Source organism: Lepisma saccharinum, chromosome 29, assembly GCF_977018435.1.
Source record: "Lepisma saccharinum chromosome 29, izLepSacc3.1, whole genome shotgun sequence".
Classification (NCBI taxonomy): domain Eukaryota; kingdom Metazoa; phylum Arthropoda; class Insecta; order Zygentoma; family Lepismatidae; genus Lepisma; species Lepisma saccharinum.
The window spans coordinates 37,189,169-37,207,554 of NC_139257.1; the positions used below are offsets into that span (position 1 = coordinate 37,189,169).

Sequence of the window (18,386 nt, forward strand, 5' to 3'; positions counted from 1 at the left end):
ACCTCAATTTTCGAATATCGAAAATACCATTTCACTGGAACCCGGTATTTTGGTGTACGATATCTTTTATAAGGATTTTGGTACAAAACGAAATTTTTGTGGTACATTTCGGTACAAAACGAGTACAATTCGATGACATCATAAAAACGTCGAAATTCGATTGTCGGGGTTTTATCGTTTCACTGAAACCCGGTATTTTGGTATACTATATCTGGTATAAGAGACTTGGTACAAAACGAAATTTTTGTGGTAAATTTGGGTACGAAACCAGTACAATTGGATGACATTATAAAAACGTCGAAATTCGATTGTCGGGGTTTTATCGTTTCACTGGAACCCGATATTTTGTTATACTATATCTGGTATAAGGGACTTGGTACAAAACGAAATTTTTGTGGTACATTTCGGTACGAAACGAGTACAATTGGATGACATTATAAAAACGTCGAAATTCTATTGTCGGGGTTTTATCGTTTCACTGGAACTCGGTATTTTGGTATACGATATCTGGTATAAGGAACTTGGTACAAAACGAAATTTTTGTGGTACATTTGGGTACGAAACCAGTACAATTGGATGACATTATAAAAACGTCGAAATTCGATTGTCGGGGTTTTATCGTTTCACTGGAACCCGATATTTTGTTATACTATATCTGGTATAAGGGACTTGGTACAAAACGAAATTTTTGTGGTACATTTCGGTACGAAACGAGTACAATTGGATGACATTATAAAAACGTCGAAATTCTATTGTCGGGGTTTTATCGTTTCACTGGAACTCGGTATTTTGGTATACGATATCTGGTATAAGGAACTTGGTACAAAACGAAATTTTTGTGGTACATTTCGGTACAAAACGGGTACTATTTGGTGGCAGTATCAGAACCTCAATTTTCGAATTTCGAAAATACCATTTCACTGGAACCCGGTATTTTGGTATACGATATGTGGTTTAAGGATTTTGATACAAAACGAAATTTTTGTGGTACATTTCGGTACAAAACGAGTACTATTCGATGGCAGTACCAGCACCTCAATTTTCGAATTTCGAAAATACCATTTCACTGGAACCCGGTATTTTGGTATACGATATCTGGTAAAAGGAACTTGGTACAAAACGTAATTTTTGTGGTACATTTCGGTACGAAACGAGTACTATTCGATGGCAGTATCATAAACTCAATTTCCGAATTTCGAAAATACCATTTCACTGGAACCCGGTATTTTGGTATACGATATCTGGTATAAGGAACTTGGTACAAAACGTAATTTTTGTGGTACATTTCGGTACGAAACGAGTACTATTCGATGGCAGTATCATAAACTCAATTTCCGAATTTCGAAAATACCATTTCACTGGAACCCGGTATTTTGGTGAACGATATCTGGTATAAGGATTTTGGTACAAAACGAAATTTTTGTGGTACATTTCGGTACAAAACGAGTACTATTCAGTGGCAGTATCACAACCTCAATTTTCGAATTTCGAAAATACCATTTCACTGGAACCCGGTATTTTGGTATACTAAATCTTATATAAGGATTTTGGTACAAAACGAAATTTTTGTGGAACATTTCGGCACAAAACGAGTACAATTCGATGACATCATAAAAACGTCGAAATTCTATTGTCGGGGTTCTATCGTTACACTGGAACCCGGTATTTTGGTATACGATATCTGGTATAAGGAACTTGGTACAAAATAAAATTTTTGTGGTACATTTCGGTACAAAACGAGTACAATTCGATGACATCATAAAAACGTCGAAATTCGATTGTCGGGGTTTTATCGTTTCACTGGAACCCGGTATTTTAGTATACTATATCTGGTAAAAGGAACTTGGTACAAAACGAAATTTTTGTGGTACATTTCGGTACAAAACGAGTACTATTCGATGGCAGTATCAGAACCTCAATTTTCGAATTTCGAAAATACCATTTCACTGGAACCCGGTATTTTGGTGTACGATATCTGTTATGAGGATTTTGGTACAAAACGAAATTTTTGTGGTACATTTCGGTACGAAACGAGTACTATTCGATGGCAGTATCATAAACTCAATTTCCGAATTTCGAAAATACCATTTCACTGGAACCCGGTATTTTGGTGAACGATATCTGGTATAAGGATTTTGGTACAAAACGAAATTTTTGTGGTACATTTCGGTACAAAACGAGTACTATTCAGTGGCAGTATCACAACCTCAATTTTCGAATTTCGAAAATACCATTTCACTGGAACCCGGTATTTTGGTATACTAAATCTTATATAAGGATTTTGGTACAAAACGAAATTTTTGTGGAACATTTCGGCACAAAACGAGTACAATTCGATGACATCATAAAAACGTCGAAATTCTATTGTCGGGGTTTTATCGTTACACTGGAACCCGGTATTTTGGTATACGATATCTGGTATAAGGAACTTGGTACAAAATAAAATTTTTGTGGTACATTTCGGTACAAAACGAGTACAATTCGATGACATCATAAAAACGTCGAAATTCGATTGTCGGTGTTTTATCGTTTCACTGGAACCCGGTATTTTGGTATACTATATCTGGTATAAGGAACTTGGTACAAAACGAAATTTTTGTGGTACATTTCGGTACAAAACGAGTACAATTCAATGACATCATAAAAACGTCGAAATTCGATTGTCGGGGTTTTATCGTTTCACTGGAATCCGGTATTTTGGTATACGATATCTGGTATAAGGAACTTGGTACAAAACGAAATTTTTGTGGTACATTTCGGTACAAAACGAGTACTATTCGATGGCAGTATCAGAACCTCAATTTTCGAATTTCGAAAATACCATTTCACTGGAACCCGGTGGTTTGGTATACGATATCTGGTATAAGGATTTTGGTACAAAACGAAATTTTTGTGGTACATTTCGGTACAAAACGAATACAATTCGATGACATCATAAAAACGTCGAAATTCGATTGTCGGGGTTTTATCGTTTCACTGGAACCCGGTATTTTGGTATACTATATCTGGTATAAGGAACTTGGTACAAAACGAAATTTTTGTGGTACATTTCGGTACAAAACGAGTACAATTCGTGTATGTGTTTTATTTCGAGTTTCGTTACTGTCGGGTTCCAGTGAAATGATCCCCCCGGTTGGTCTCTCGGAGTCGATAGTGGAACCTTTCGATACCTTTAGATTACTCTGCAAATGCAACAGGCCAAAGTTGAAATTTCATGGACCGAAGCTGTTGTATAATTGAATACTGATCACCTTGATCGATGTCTGTCTCCCAACTCACTCCAGACAACAACTGACAGTAACAATAACATTTGAGTGACACATTGGTAATAAATGAATATACAAATATTATACCGTTTTTTCTTCTTTTTTACTATTATTAGAGCAATTTATATTCTGCCGTCGAACAACGTCAACCACACAAAAGGAGACTAGCAGTGAATTTTTATATTTAAGTATCTAAGTATTCATACACCACAAAATACAGTATTAATATTTATTAAAGGCCCAGGCACCTGACGTCTGTGGTTTACAAATGATTCCGGAATACACAGATTAGTCAGCTTCCGGTGTGAATTTGTTGAGATAGACCAAACTTAGTTCTTCGAGGTTATTTCACAGAGTACTTACGTCTTCGATGTAACTACTTAGGTATTTACTTCACTTGGCGATAAACACGCTGAAAAACACTAATGTTGAACACTTAGGAAGAGTTGGGGGGAAAGCACAAATCTTGCTGATACCGAGTTCGACGTCTTCAATCTTCTAATCCTCCTATCGTTGGTTCATAATAAACTTGTAGCCTCTCTTCTTTAGTAACCTTTTCTCAGGTTCTGGTAGAGATACTGCACAGGCCGATAGTTCACTCACAGTTTCTTCTTTAGACACTATCTCTCTTTCCGGCTGAGATCATGACCGTTAGTTCACTTACAGTTCGTTCTTTAGACACTATATCTCTTTCCGGCTGAGATTATGGCCGATAGTTCAATTACAGTTTTTCACAGCCCGCGAAACCAATAACCAATGTAACACGGATCCTAACAGTATCAATGCTTGACTCGGACTGTCTTCTCTGCAACGCACATCAACCGTTCCCCAGAAAATACGTTAACGACTCTTGCCGCCCTTTTTTCCCCCAGCGAGGGCGGGTCAACTTTTATAAGGGGTGCGTCAAGATCGGTTACAATATGATATTGTATTGAGTGAAATGCTTATAAAATAATAATTGGATAAAACACCAGTGTTGACTATTTGTACAATTATGAGAACTGCATACTGTACATGTAAAATTTATTGTAAGGAAATATGATTCAAATATGAATTTAATACGATATGTTATAACCTATATCAAACTGCTTAAATACTTTGTATACTTTTCAGAACAATTAACGACATCTTAAAATACAAACACTCCACAACATTTTACTAAAACAAAATGTCTTAAACTTGTGAATCACTAAAGAAATTTTCATACAGTAGTTCACTTCGAAAAATCCCATTTACAAGTTGTTACAATAAAAGTATATCATTAACATAAATATGATGGCACTCTATCTGATTTAATCCCGACTGGGTGACCAACCTGTTCACAGGATTTAACTCCGTTAAACTTCTATTGTGGAGTTGGAGTTTTAGTTTTAAGTTCACTTTATGTACAGGAAGGATAATCGGGACTGGACCTACAGTTTAAAGTGGGATCCGAACAGCGGCGGCGCCAGGATTAATCACCTGTGGGTGCTGAGGAAGTGCGGAATGAAATTTAGGGGGTGCGACGTTGAAAATAAAGAAAGCATAAAATATACATGCATGTTTTTGTCCCTAAATCAAATACTAATCGACATTTGGTAGTCATCTATGATAACATGCTAACGAAACTGAAGAATACTAATGACTTGCTTAATTTTTGCCTGATTTTAGCACAACAACGACGTTTAAAAATTTGAAAAGAACAGCTTGTTCAAGGGAGGCCAATGGCATATATGGACGACTGGAGGATTTTTCCGTTGAGAGGCAAGCAAAGCAAGGCAAGGTATTTTTCCACGCAGAGGAATATTTCCCCCCTAATAGCGTTTCCCTCTCTCTCTAAAAAAAATTATTCAGTTTGAAGTTATCATGTTCCTGCAACGCTCTTATAATAATTAACATAAATGACCGAAATGTACACTTTTAGATTGACTTCCATTGTTTTAAGTCCACTTGATAGGCTAATAGGGACTGGGCCTACAGTTTAAAATGGGATCCGAACCACTATGTGCCTCCACCGGGTATCGAACCCGGGATCCCTTGATTACAAGGCGCAATCAGTTGAGATACGCAATTCAGTTATTAATCAAATGTGAAATACGTTGTATAATTAACAACAACGGCTGAGTGTTCAGTTTGCGTGCTTTGGGTAAAGGAAAGAAATACATATCTTAAAATAGATTTCACCATTCGATTTGTCATAAAGCTTCACATGATTTTGATATGTCACATGCTCCTATTCCTATTTAACAAAATTGAGTTAAATCCAAGATGGCGGACGGAGTGTAACATGCATCAAAGATGTAGTAGCTGGCCTCCTACATATTGCATATGTTTCCATTTATGTCCAGTAATATCTGTAGAAATTATATAGGAGGTTTCACACTATCGAATCACCTTGTATTATATAATCACTACGTCATTCGTTTGGCGATTTTGAATGCAGCGCATAAAAACGTAAATTTGGTTAAGGTGGAATTTTCAAGTGTCATACATTACACTTTACCGAGGCCGAGTGTCTCAAATACTAAGTCTCGTTTCGTTTCAAGTTTACAGAGGTCTGTCTCATTCTCGTTTCGTGTATCTAAATTTTTTAAGGTTAAACTTCGAAAAATCAACAAATGATAATTTATTAATATGTAGTACGTGTCAATCAAGTCATCCGTGTAGAAATTCATTATCCACCGGATAAAGGTACATTAATGAGTTTATTTCGCATATGAAGCTTAATTAAGTTATTTTGTTTGTTATTCAAATTCGTTCCCGCGTTGAATGCTAACTGAGCAAACAATCGCACATTCTCCTCAGCTGTTTGCGAAATTAAGATAATCCACACGATCCCAGTGAAAAAAGCACCCTGGCGTTATGTTGGCAGTAATTATTAATCGCACGACCAGCTGGCGTGCATTGCAGTTAGCAGTTCGTGCACGGCTTATTAAAATGGAAATAACGTGATACACGTATACACACGGCTTTGCGCCTCGTATTATTTGTCATTTGTTTTCCGTTACAAAGAAAATCTAGGAAAATCTCTTCTCATTTGTTGGAAACGCTGTGGAGTGTGGAAGGTGGAATTTGTAGAGGTCCACCCGTCAGTGATATTCAAGAAACCGGTTATATGTAGTTATCAAGTGCAGGCCTTGACTTTATGGGGAATAATAGTGCTATGATAGTACGAACTCTATCAAGAAGGAATTATTTATGAATATTTATCATTTATTCCGATATATATTGATACTGATATTATAATTATTGACGTTATGAAATTATTTATTTATAAAATATCTCTAGTGCAGGTGCAATCAACTATTATTCAAAATATTATTTTGATGGCAACCTCAATACAAGATAATATATTTTGGCTAACACTGCAACTAAATAAGTGAGCCTCACCATGTTAACCACAAGTAACAACTGTGCTAGTACATAGGTAACAGAATAATGATTACACCAAGGTAATAGATAATCCTTGATTACACTATCAAGCATGGATTTCTATGTTTCTAATCTGAGGACTATTTCTGAAAGTTTCCTTCCCTTGCCATTTCGAAAATTTAGTTTTCTCCTATCACTCACATCCATTATATTAGAGAGACTTCGATATATATCGGTTATTTATGTCCTGGGAGATTGGCATATTCATGTACCCAACATGGCCTAAACGTTACTTTTGAACAAAATCTTCACTGCAACCATGTTATACTTTGGAACTGACCCCAATTTTCAGAAAACGTCCAGAAATGTTCCCTCTCTTGAACCTTGGCATTAGTATTACCTTCCTGACTTTGTACACCATTAGAAACAATCTCAAACCTTAGGTAGGTCACATTGGGTTCGATATCAGAATTTTAGAACGACACAAATTTATCACTCATCTCGATTTCTGATTGCTCTATTATTTACTGAAACTTCTAGCACTCCACTGGAACATTTTGGATGTGATTAAGTATACTTAGTTCATTCTTTAAATCAGGACCATTGCGTTTGCATCACCAAAAGCATTTTAATCATAAGAACTTTCTCGAAAATGCAGTCTAGTGTTATATTTAAACTCTTTGATACTTAATTGGAACAGACTCACCGCTAGATCTCGGCTTAAGGTTCAAGGTTTCAGGCTTAAATAAGACTCTCAGCTTAAATTTCGATCAACTCACTGGGTGAAACTCTATTGGAAGTTATCTTCACAAGGTAAAGACAGCGATACTCCTTGGGAATTTACCGGACGTTCCTACCGTACCCGACCTTTACCCGCAACGATAGAAATCTCTTTTACCCAAGGAGGATTTGTATTTTACGATTATGATCTCCAGGGCGAAGATTTGATTCCGGTATTAAAAGCAAATCCTTCTCTCGTTCTCCGATCGAGAGTTAAATACACCAAGGAATTCGAGAGATCAGATCTAATTTCCAACTCCCTTTTATCCCCCTTCGCTGTGCCCCATCCGCCCCTTTTCCAATTTAAAAATCCGTGTCCCCTAGAATGCATGATTTATGACGTTATTGAAGCGAAAAATTCCATCTCACTTCCTCCCCTCTCCTCCGCTCCCCCTCCCCCTTCCATTCCTGTCGATTTTTTTTTATATACCGACCATTGGACGGCTGAAACACAGAACAAAATCGCGTCAGTTTCTACTGTACATTAAAAATACGAGCTTCCACCGCTGAAAAATCAATTTTTCATCTTCGGATTAAACCAGGGCGAGTTCCGGGATATAGGAAACAATATATATTTTTTCTTTCTTTTTTCCAATCCGCCATTTCCTGATGATTTCTAAATCCTCTGGATATTCAGCGACTGAACTTGGAACTCTATTTCCACAATTTCTTTCTCCAGATTTTAAAGCCTACATTGTTGCAAAGAATATTCATTTTCTTGGCACACAATTCTTCTTTTCATTTAACGGAAGAGTGAGTAGTCTGTGCCAATATGACGTCACTCGCTCTTGCCTGCCTCCTGGCGGGAGAAACTCGAAGTCATTAAACTGTGAAAGGATTTAGTCTGGTACCGGTAAACGTCGTATTTTTATGAGCTTCAAATATAGTTCACTCCGATACGTAACTGATAATTTAAACATGGTTTTATCGTGGGTTGCTTTCAGTGGCATCTCGTGGCCTCAAATTTGGACGAGACTTATTTTTTAAAGAATTTAAAATATAATGACAATTCACATGAATTACAAAAAATAGGTATTTTTTTCTTCTAGACTACAAAACTGGACTTACTTTTTTGAAAGAATTTAAAATGTAATGACAAATTACATGAATTACAAAAAAACGGGTATTTATCTTCTTCTAAACTACAAAAAATGGACTTATTTTTTTTAAAGAATTTAAAATATAATGACAATTGACATGATTACAAAATAAGCAGGTATTGTTGTGAAACATACCTTTCTACGAACGTTGACTCCTGTTCTTCTGCTCAGCAAATTTTGTTATTACTTTTTCGTTGAAGCCCTCTATATTTGAAATGTATTCTTTCTCTATTGTAAGCAAGTGCCAAGGCATTTGGTCTGTCTTGTCCCATTGCATTTCTTAAGCAGGTTTTAATACGCTTCAATGTGCTGAAACATCGTTCAGATTCAGCTGTTGCCACTGGAGTTATTAAAACTATGTTTGTCACTTTTACTGTTTCTGAAAAGGTACCCTCTAAATAATTTTAAATAAAAAATGAATGCAATATACTGAGAGTTTATGTTTTTGAACTCTTCACTACAATAAAGAACACGAAGTTCCCTCTTTAGTTTTCCCTCTTCTATGAAGGGATAATAAATCTGGGAAGATGCCTCTGTTTAAAGATTGTTCTCTTTCATTATGTCGGGCCTCCCCTATGGCGCAGTGGTAGCGTCATTGCCTTGTACCAAGGGGTCCCGGGTTCGATACCCGGTGGAGGCACAAGTGGTTCGGATCCCACTTTAAACTGTAGGTCCAGTCCCGATTAGCCTTACTGTGCATAAAGTGGACTTAAAACACCAACTCAAACCAACTCTTTCATTATGTCCTCGTAGAGCAAGTTCATGTCGACCACAGAATTTTAAGCAATCTATTTAATATATGCCTATTTTTCCGGACAAATTCATTGTGTCTTGTAATTGACAGCCTACGTCCTTCATCAATTTGTGTTCGAACATCAACCCTGCCAAACTCACTCAAACATAGCGAATGAAAGCCACCACAACACTACAGTACAACACGCGAGATCGACGCGACGCAACGGAGCTAGCCCCGAATCAGCACTTAAATCCATTGCATTCTTCCCTTCTCTCTCTCTGCTAGCATGTGACCTTCACTGTAGCGTAGGTGCCCCGGAAAGCGATAATTCACATAAATGCCGCTAGGAGCGCTGTCGTATCCATTGCAACAGACGATGAATTTACGTGGGTAAAAATCGCCTTTTAAAAGACTGTGTGATAGATATGCGTTAAAGTGCTTGATAATTACGTTAATACGTCCGTTTTTCTTTAGGGGCTAAGCCCCGGAAGCCCCAAGGGTCTAGACGCCACTGGTTGCTTTATCACTCGGGCAAATCTTCTCATTACAATTATCTGATTAAGCACAGATAGAAATTGTTTTATATGTGCTTGGGTTTGGAGGGGGGGCTGAAGTCTAGGGCGCCATTCAAAACATTCTTCTTTGAAGACAAAAGAATATGTAACCGATAAATTTACACTTGTAATTATCTGTTTGCCCAAAGTAGTAGTAATACTACGGACATAACGGAAATATTCTAAATTATGTTAAACTTGTGTACCTTTATACTAGATTCTAAACTTTAAAAAAAATCAGAAATGCAAATTGCGAATCGTTAAATATTATTTTTTAATGACCTTTTTCTTTGTTTCCTTATTTCAAAATTTGTAGGATATAAATATCGGTGCTTGGTAATGCGGGTGGGGTTAAACCACAATCCTGCTTAGGGCCCTATCTATATAGATACGGAGTTGGGTTGCATACATATTGAGGATCAAATCCAATTTTTCACAGACTCCTAGAGTCGATTGATTGAATTACGGTTTTAAGTCCACTTTATGCACAGAAAGGCTAACAGGGACTGGACCTACAGTTTAAACTGGGATCCGAACAACTGGGTATCGAACTCGGGACCCCTTGATCACAAGGCGACGACATTACCACTGCACCATCGGGGAAGCCCTGACTCCTAGAGTCGAAACGAGATGTCAAATTAACTTAATTTCGAACAGCTGTTTGGCTCAATGACTTCTCTAGGCTTTGAAAGTTTGTGGGATCATACGCTGTACAGTGGGATCCATGAGTATAACCGTGCAAATTGTCCATCACTATTTTCATTAATTCTTCTCTCACATCCTATGTGTTTTTAAGCGATTGATTTTTATGTATTCTGGTGCAGAAGTTGTCAACAGCTTGTTTCAAGTTTTCTTTTAATTCCTGAAGCTCTTGTTGGGTCAAATAAAGTGCACGAACATGGCGATGGACAATTTGCACGGTAATACTCATGGATCCCACTGTAATTGTTGTTCATACTATATAATTCGAGAGGAGAACGAAATGGATGTATAAAAATTGAGACGAGAACGAGACAAACATTTACAACTCGTGGCCTCGTCATCTCGACACAATCCCCAACTTATTGGACAACCCACGCACAAACACCCTGTACACAGACCAGACCTTACCTGGCGGTGGTTCAAGCTTCCTCATGCAGGCATAAACGCAGCCGTTGTAGCAACAGACCTGCTGCTTCCCGTGGCAATCCGTGTCCTCGTCACACTGAGTCGCTTCGCATAAATCAGGCCTTACGGGGCGAGGAGGTGGGGGGCAGCTGGGGTCGCCCCCCGATGGCCAATAAACCTCCTCCTTCTCCTCCTCTGTTAGGTACTGCGCTAGTGACCTCACCTCTTCCTGCGAAAAAAGGGGGGGGAGAAAAATAATTTTCAACGTCACTGAATCACAGCAGAATGTTACATGAGGGAGAAAAATATAAAGAATAATGACAACTGTATATATTTTGGGAAAAACCGCATTACGGATGTTCTGCTTACGTTACATATACAGGGCGATTCACTGAAAATTCGAAAAAATAATTATGTTTTAATACAAATGTGCATACGTGAGAGCCAAACAAATAAAGCATACACATTGGTAAGATCAACATGTTATCAACTCCGATCTACATGTGGGTGAACAATGTTATGTTCAAATCTAGAATACAGCATTTCTTACTAGTTTACTCCTTATTGTTCATTATGCAATGCAAATAAAGGTATTACTACACAACTCCATCGACACATCATAATATTCGTAATATGAAATAGTTTGAAAAACAATTAAAGTTACTAAGATTGTGCAATGTCTACATACTTGTACAGAAAACACATTTCCTCTAAAAATGACCTCGCTGGACATAATTATATGGAATTCATGACTGTTTTCATTTTTCTTCTAATATAGAACAAAACTAAAGTTCAGAGAGACTTCTACTCTGAAGTAAGAGGACTCATCAGGACTGAATTAAGACAGTAAAGAACGATTACAGATGGAAATTTCGAATGGAGATGAAAACGAAAGGGCTATTTTAGATGGGAGTCTTCAATTGAAGGTGAAAACAAAGAAGCTATTGTAGATGGAAATCTTTAGTAATTAAAGCAAAGAAGCTATTGTAGATGGAAATCTTTAGTAGATAAAGCAAAAAAGCTATTGTAGGTGGGAGTCATCGATTGAAAATGAAAACAAAGAAGCTATTGTAGGTGAGAGTCTTCCATTGAAGATAAAAACAAAGATAAAAACAAAGAAGTCATTGCAGATGAAAATCTTCAATTGAAACTGAAAACAAAGAAGCTCTTGTAGGTGGAAGTTTTAGAAGATAAAGCAAAGAAACTATTGTAGATGGGAGTCATCGATTGTAAATGAAAACAAAGAATTCATTGCAGATGGAAGTTTTAGAAGATAAAAACAAAGAAGCTATTGTAGGTGGGAGTCTTCCATTGAAGATAAAAACAAAGCTAAAAACCAAGAAGTCATTGCAGATGGAAGTCTTCGATTGAAGGTGAAAACGAAGAAGCTATTGTAGGTGGAAGTTTTAGAAGATAAAGCAAAGAGGCTATTGTAGATGGAAATCATAGATTAAAAATGAAAACAAAGAATTCATTGCAGATGGAAATTTTAGAAGATAAAAACAAAGAAGCTATTGTAGGTGGGAGTCTTCCATTGAAGATAAAAAAAGAAGTCATTGCAGATGGAAGTCTTCAATTGAAGGTGAAAACAAAGAAGCTATTGTAGATGGAAATCTTTAGTAGATAAAGCAAAGAAGCTATTGTAGGTGGGAGTCTTCGATAGAAGATAAAAACAAAGAATTCATTGCAGATGGTAGTCGTCGATTAAATATGACAACGAACAAACAAACGAGCCATTGTACTTCATATGAAGAGGAAATAAAGAAACAATTCCAACATTACGTGTCGTCTGAGACTAGTTTCAGTGAGCATAACCTCTGGGGTAGTATACCAGCTTCGAGATCCCAATATGGCGCATTGCTTTTCCAGCGGAGAAAAATGTATCTACCCTCTGCAATGGTAATCTTCCATTGCTAAAAGAATCCTCTTCTTCCAGATGTGGGTTGTAAGTTTCCCTTGACAAGGCTGTTCCCATTTCAGTCACGACCAGTTCTGAGATGCAACTTTCAGCAATATATTATTCCCCTCTTGCCACCCCTTAAGAGTTGGCGTTACTTCTTAAGTTTAGATTTTCTTTCCTTTCTTTTTCTTCTTCTCCTTTATAGCAACCCTTCCAACTGCGTCTGACTCTCGAACTGTTTAAAATTCAGGGAGTCTTTGATTCCGCGTCTTATGCTTGGAGATTGTTTGCTTTTCTTTCTGGAGAACTTTGCAAAAACAGTGGAGAAGGGAAGGGGGATGAATTACTTAACGCAATATATTTACCCAGCAACCCTTAAGATTTTCGTGCAGGAGTCGTGCTGGAAACTTCCTGTGTGTGTGTGTGTGTGTGTGTGACGAAGTCACTGAGCCGCTAGAACAAATGTGAAATGGATTAGGAGCGGAAGTTTTTGAAAGCTGCGATGGACCCTTTGCCTGAAGCAAGCGAAAATTCATTTCCTTTCGAAAAACGCCATGATATTCCAAAATTTCTGAAAAAAATTACATCTGTTTATAATTCTGGAGCATTTGATGTGGTTTGCTACAGACAACAGCTAAAGCAAATCACAGAAAATACATTTGAAGACTTGGAGTGAGTCACGGCTACTGAAGCAATCAATGAACAAGCAAGCTGCTGACGTCACCTCAAGCCAGCACCTATCGCTAACCTTGTTGGTGACGCTGTGCACTCTTGTTAGGCTCGCTAGCTAAACTCTGGCGGTCAACTGAAGATGTTCCGAATATACTGTATTTTGTTCTTGTGCTTGTTCCCTTACCCGGTTATTCTTTTCGTTCTGAATTCAGCATCGAATTTTGATTTGCTTTTGCTCTTACCAGTGGCGTCTCGTGGTCTCAAATTTGGCCGGGGCTTATTTTTTAAAGAATTTAAAATATAATGACAATTCATATGAATTACAAAAAAACAGGTATTTATCTTCCTCTAAACTACAAAATTGGACTTATTTTTTTAAAGAATTTAAAATATAATGACCATTCACATGAATTACAAAAGAAACAGGTATTGCTGTGAAACGTACCTTTCTACGAACGTTGGTTCTCATTTAAACAAGAACTGTGCTCTCCTGTTCTGCTCAGCAAATTTTGTAATTATTTTTTCGTTGAAGCCCTCTAAGTTTGCAATGTATTCTTTCTCTATTGTAAGCACTGCCAAGGCATTGAGTCTGTCTTGTCCCATTGCATTTCTTAATCAGGTTTTAATACGCTTCCATGTGCTGAAACATCGTTCAGATTCAGCTGTTGCCACCACAACACTACACTACAACACGCGGGATCGAACGCGACGCGACGGAACTAGCCCCTTCGCTCTCTCTGCTAGCACGTGACCTTCACTGTAGCGTGTAGCGTAGATCACGCCTTCCTCTGCGACGAGCCCCGAGACCGATAACTGACATCAATGCCGCTAGGAGCGCTGTCGTATCCATTGCAGCAGACGATGAACTTACGTGGTTAAAAATCGCCTTTTAAAAGATTGTGTGATAGTTATGTATTATGGTGATTGAAAATTACGTCAATACGTCCGTTTTTCTTTAGGGGCTAAGCCCCGGAAGCCGCAAGGGACGAGACGCCACTGGCTCTTACCCCACCTGCACTTAATTCCATTCCCTTTTGCTTCCCCTGGCGGTTGTCGTACCAAGAACAAATCATATGTGTTGATAAAATACCTTAAAAGCAATCAGGTAGACAGGATGCCTGCTGTCCCCAGTGGACAAACGCACATTCGTTCAGATCACACTAACTTCACTCCTGATCAGCGTACGTAAGCACAAAATGGACTTACTGAAAACCTTAAGGAACTTTTTTTTTGGCACATACATGGGGCAAGATCCCGTTGCAGAGTGTCTAAGAAAGTCTAATGGAGCTTGCGTGTCGCTCAGACTGGACCGTGTTCTCAATCGTGTCGCCTCGGTATGTTGTTCACGCGAATGGTTGCTTTTAGGGAGATTTCAGATCGAAGCGACACAATGAGCCAGACAACAGCAACGTTTCACACCGTATCGAAATAACAAGCCACAGAAGCCTGCGTTGGATTGGTCAAATCCTCAAGCGCTCGCTTTATCGCTCCGATGTGAAATCTCCCTTTCAAAGGGTACGAAAAATGGCTTACGAAACTTTAATTTATGGGCTGAATCGTGAAAACTCCTATTGTCCCTGAAGACGCATTTATATTGACTGAAACTGCGTTGAATATCACATGAATATATTTAAAATATGCAAGGAATTTCACGCGAAAGCTTGAACTGGCATTCTTCGTGTTCCGTGATTGGCACGTGGTGGTGCTCTACGTCATATATCATCTGGGAAGGGTTCTGTTGTAGCAAGAATGTTACAAAGACCAATGCATTATGTATTGTCAAGATTTAAAATAAACAAGAGTACAAAACGAACAAAATTCAGATGAATTGTAAACATGAAAATGGAATAGCTATATGTTGGAAAATATGGAAATTATATGGAAAAATTACTAAAATATGAAAACTCAATATGCTGACCAAGGCAGAAATTTATTTTATTTTAAAACATAAACTAAACGTAACGTTTCACCCTTCTAGCAAGTCTTCTTCAGACTCTGCACCAAGTACAAATGAAACAAGGTACAAAACAGGACGATATATATACACAAAAATCACTCCCTTCCAGGCACAAGATTATTAGAAAGTTGTTTCTTCTGGAACATTCCAGCAGGTGGCCTTCTCTTGTCAACTGTACTGTCACCTCACAGGCGATTTAGCTAAACATTTCCTTTCATCTGGAAAGTGGTTGGACTCTTTATTTTACTCTCATTTTCCTTTCTTTCTTCATTCTTCTTCCTTCTTCTCTCCTCTTTCTCTCTTGTCCTTTCCACTCTTTGTAACACCTTCTTCCATTCTTTGTTTATCTTCAGTCCCCCATTCCAGTTCATTGTGTCTTCTTCTCCTATATTCTCTATTTCCTTGGCCTCCTTCCACTTTATCACTAGTACTCTCTCCTCCCATCCTATCTGCTTAGCCTCATCCCACTCTATGTCATGTCCTGTTTCTCTTGTGTGTTTAAATATCGCATTTCTCTCTCTCTTAAGTCGTACATCATCCCTGTTGTTTCAACCTGTCTTTCAGCCTCTTTTTCGTTTCTCCTATGTACACATTCTGACATTCTTTACACTTCACTTCGTAGATAAGCCCTTCCTCTTCTCTGTTTTCCTTTTTCTTGTTTGCATTCTTCGCTATTTTTAAGATGCTTCGCTTCTTAGTTATTACTAAAATATGTGCTAAAAGCCAATATATGTAAAAATATGGATAATAAAAACAGCACTTTTGGAACTTACGCAAAGACAATAGCATTGATTTTAGCATAGTATGAAGATATGTACTTACATGTAAATCAGTTCCCTGTTAGAGCAACGTAAGTAACTCTGTTAGAAACAAGGTTGCCTGTACTAAGCTCTTGCTTGTCTGTTCCATTATGTTTTTTTCTAATGTTTATCACTGGAAGTGTATTTATGTACAGAGTCTCTACATTTCCATGTACATAACGTGACAATTGCAATATTTACGCTGGCGGAGTGGTTTTCACATCGCGCTACGACGCCAGGGGTCCCGAGTTCGAATCCTAGCCTGGGCATAAATGTTAGTGTTCATTCATTAATTTCATCACATCATCACTCATATCCATCTTCTCAAATTAACCAAAAGTGGCACAAAAGGCGAAGTAAAATAAAGCAAGTCAATCAATCAATCAAATTCATTATTTACATGTGAAATCTTATATAATTCGAATAAAAATCATATTTCTCGAACTCAAACGTTAGCTTGCTGTCACCGTACGTCTAGACATCTCTCCACACTAAATTCTGATAGTTTCATTTTCGCGATATTTTTGCCCGTAATGTGTTAAATTCGTGTTATTTCACTATTTCATAAGCATCAGAAACACGATTGGGATGACATAGGCGTAGCTAGAACTTTATATTTGGGTGTGCACAAAGAAAAAAAATGAGGTGTTGTACCTTTTTAATTATCATATTTTGCAACACAATCACTTGGCTCTTTAACTGCACTGATGTTTGTAAAGGAATATAAATTCACTAAATGACAATGTTGAAAATTTCTGAATATATGTAGTAGAAAAAATCAAATTGCATAGAAATTACACACGCGCAAAATGTTCATAAATGTTACAAACAAATACATCAAAATACACGTCATCTATAACAAGAGACGTCTGTCAAAGGGTACAATGTTCTTAAACTCATCAATAACTTCATTTACATCAATAGACTAAGCTTTCTCCTGTTCCACAAATAGCAAGAGCAGGGCTTCCAATCTATCCTGCTTCTGAGTTGCTCTTAATTTAGTTTTAACTTGGGTAAGCTTGGAGAAAGCTCTCTCTCTCTCACGTGCAGATTGTGACAGATATAGAAGAAAAGCGCTGCAGTACAGAGTAGAATGCAGTAAATATCTTCTTTCTCCAATGACATCAAAAAATCGAAAACTATAGACACTCATTTCATCAGCGATACTGCACACGTTTGCACCAAGTAATGACATTTTCAACTTCTTACAAACTGTCGCATATTTTCTCTCTTATGAAATATCTGTATTTAATTCTCTTTGATAAAGCAGCCCATTAGGGTGTGCCTAGGCACACCCGGCACACCCCGTAGCTACGCCTATGCTAGCTGATTGCCCGGCGTTGCCCGGGTAGAGAGGAAAATAATGATTTGTAAATATAGTGTAAAATGAACTTGGAGTTGAGCAGCACTGGGAGTGTCACTATTCATCTTAGCGACCCCGAAAACTATGGATTCCACACTAATATCGGTCGTTTTCGATTATTTTTACGTCACCCCCTCCCACCCCCATCCCTAGGGGTGCCAGGGGTGTCTTACCAACATAGTATTTCTTTCCATATTGCAAGTGATATGTGTACCAAGTTTGGTTGAAATCGCTCCAGGCGTTCGAGAGTCATGGAGGAACAAACAAACACACATACATCCATTTTTATATATTAGAATAGAATAAACACTTGCTTCCAACAATTAATGTTTTTCGAAGTTAGCGTTTGTGAAACTCGAGCTCGCTGAGTACGCTTACGTTGTTCAGATTCTAGTGTGTGTGTGACGAAGAGGTGTTAAACAGCGCAGGGGTACGGAATATGGAGGGATTTGTCGTAAACCGCCGTATCAACAATTTCACCTTGTTTGAAGCTTAGGAAGAGCCAGATATGAACCAACTTTACTACGGTTTCCTCTGCATGCTAACCTGGTTAAGATAGAGACAGTGGAAGGGGAGTCATAAAATTTTTAATAGCGTGAAGGCAATAAACAGGATACACCGTCTGTTGCGTTTACTGCTGGTGCCTTGGCCTTATTGTGCGTGTGATAGAATGCGAAGTACGAACCAGTGTGGGTGGGAAAGCGAAGACTTGCAGCATACGCTTGCTTTTGAATATGAAAAACTTTATTATTTATTTATTTCTTCTTTTGGATGGCGAAGTTAAGGCACAAGCCTTTTCT

At 37.9% G+C, this 18,386-nt stretch overlaps 1 protein-coding gene across 1 annotated transcript in view; it reads right to left on the bottom strand.

Annotated features, from left to right (window-relative positions):
• LOC145981616 (WAP four-disulfide core domain protein 1-like) overlaps positions 1–18,386 on the bottom strand; it is a 270,697-nt gene that overhangs the window by 45,968 nt on the left and 206,343 nt on the right. The window contains exon 2 of the mRNA XM_083114989.1: positions 10,898–11,123. Coding sequence (XP_082971115.1) covers positions 10,898–11,123 — 226 coding nt within the window. The remainder of the gene's footprint in view (positions 1–10,897; positions 11,124–18,386) is intronic.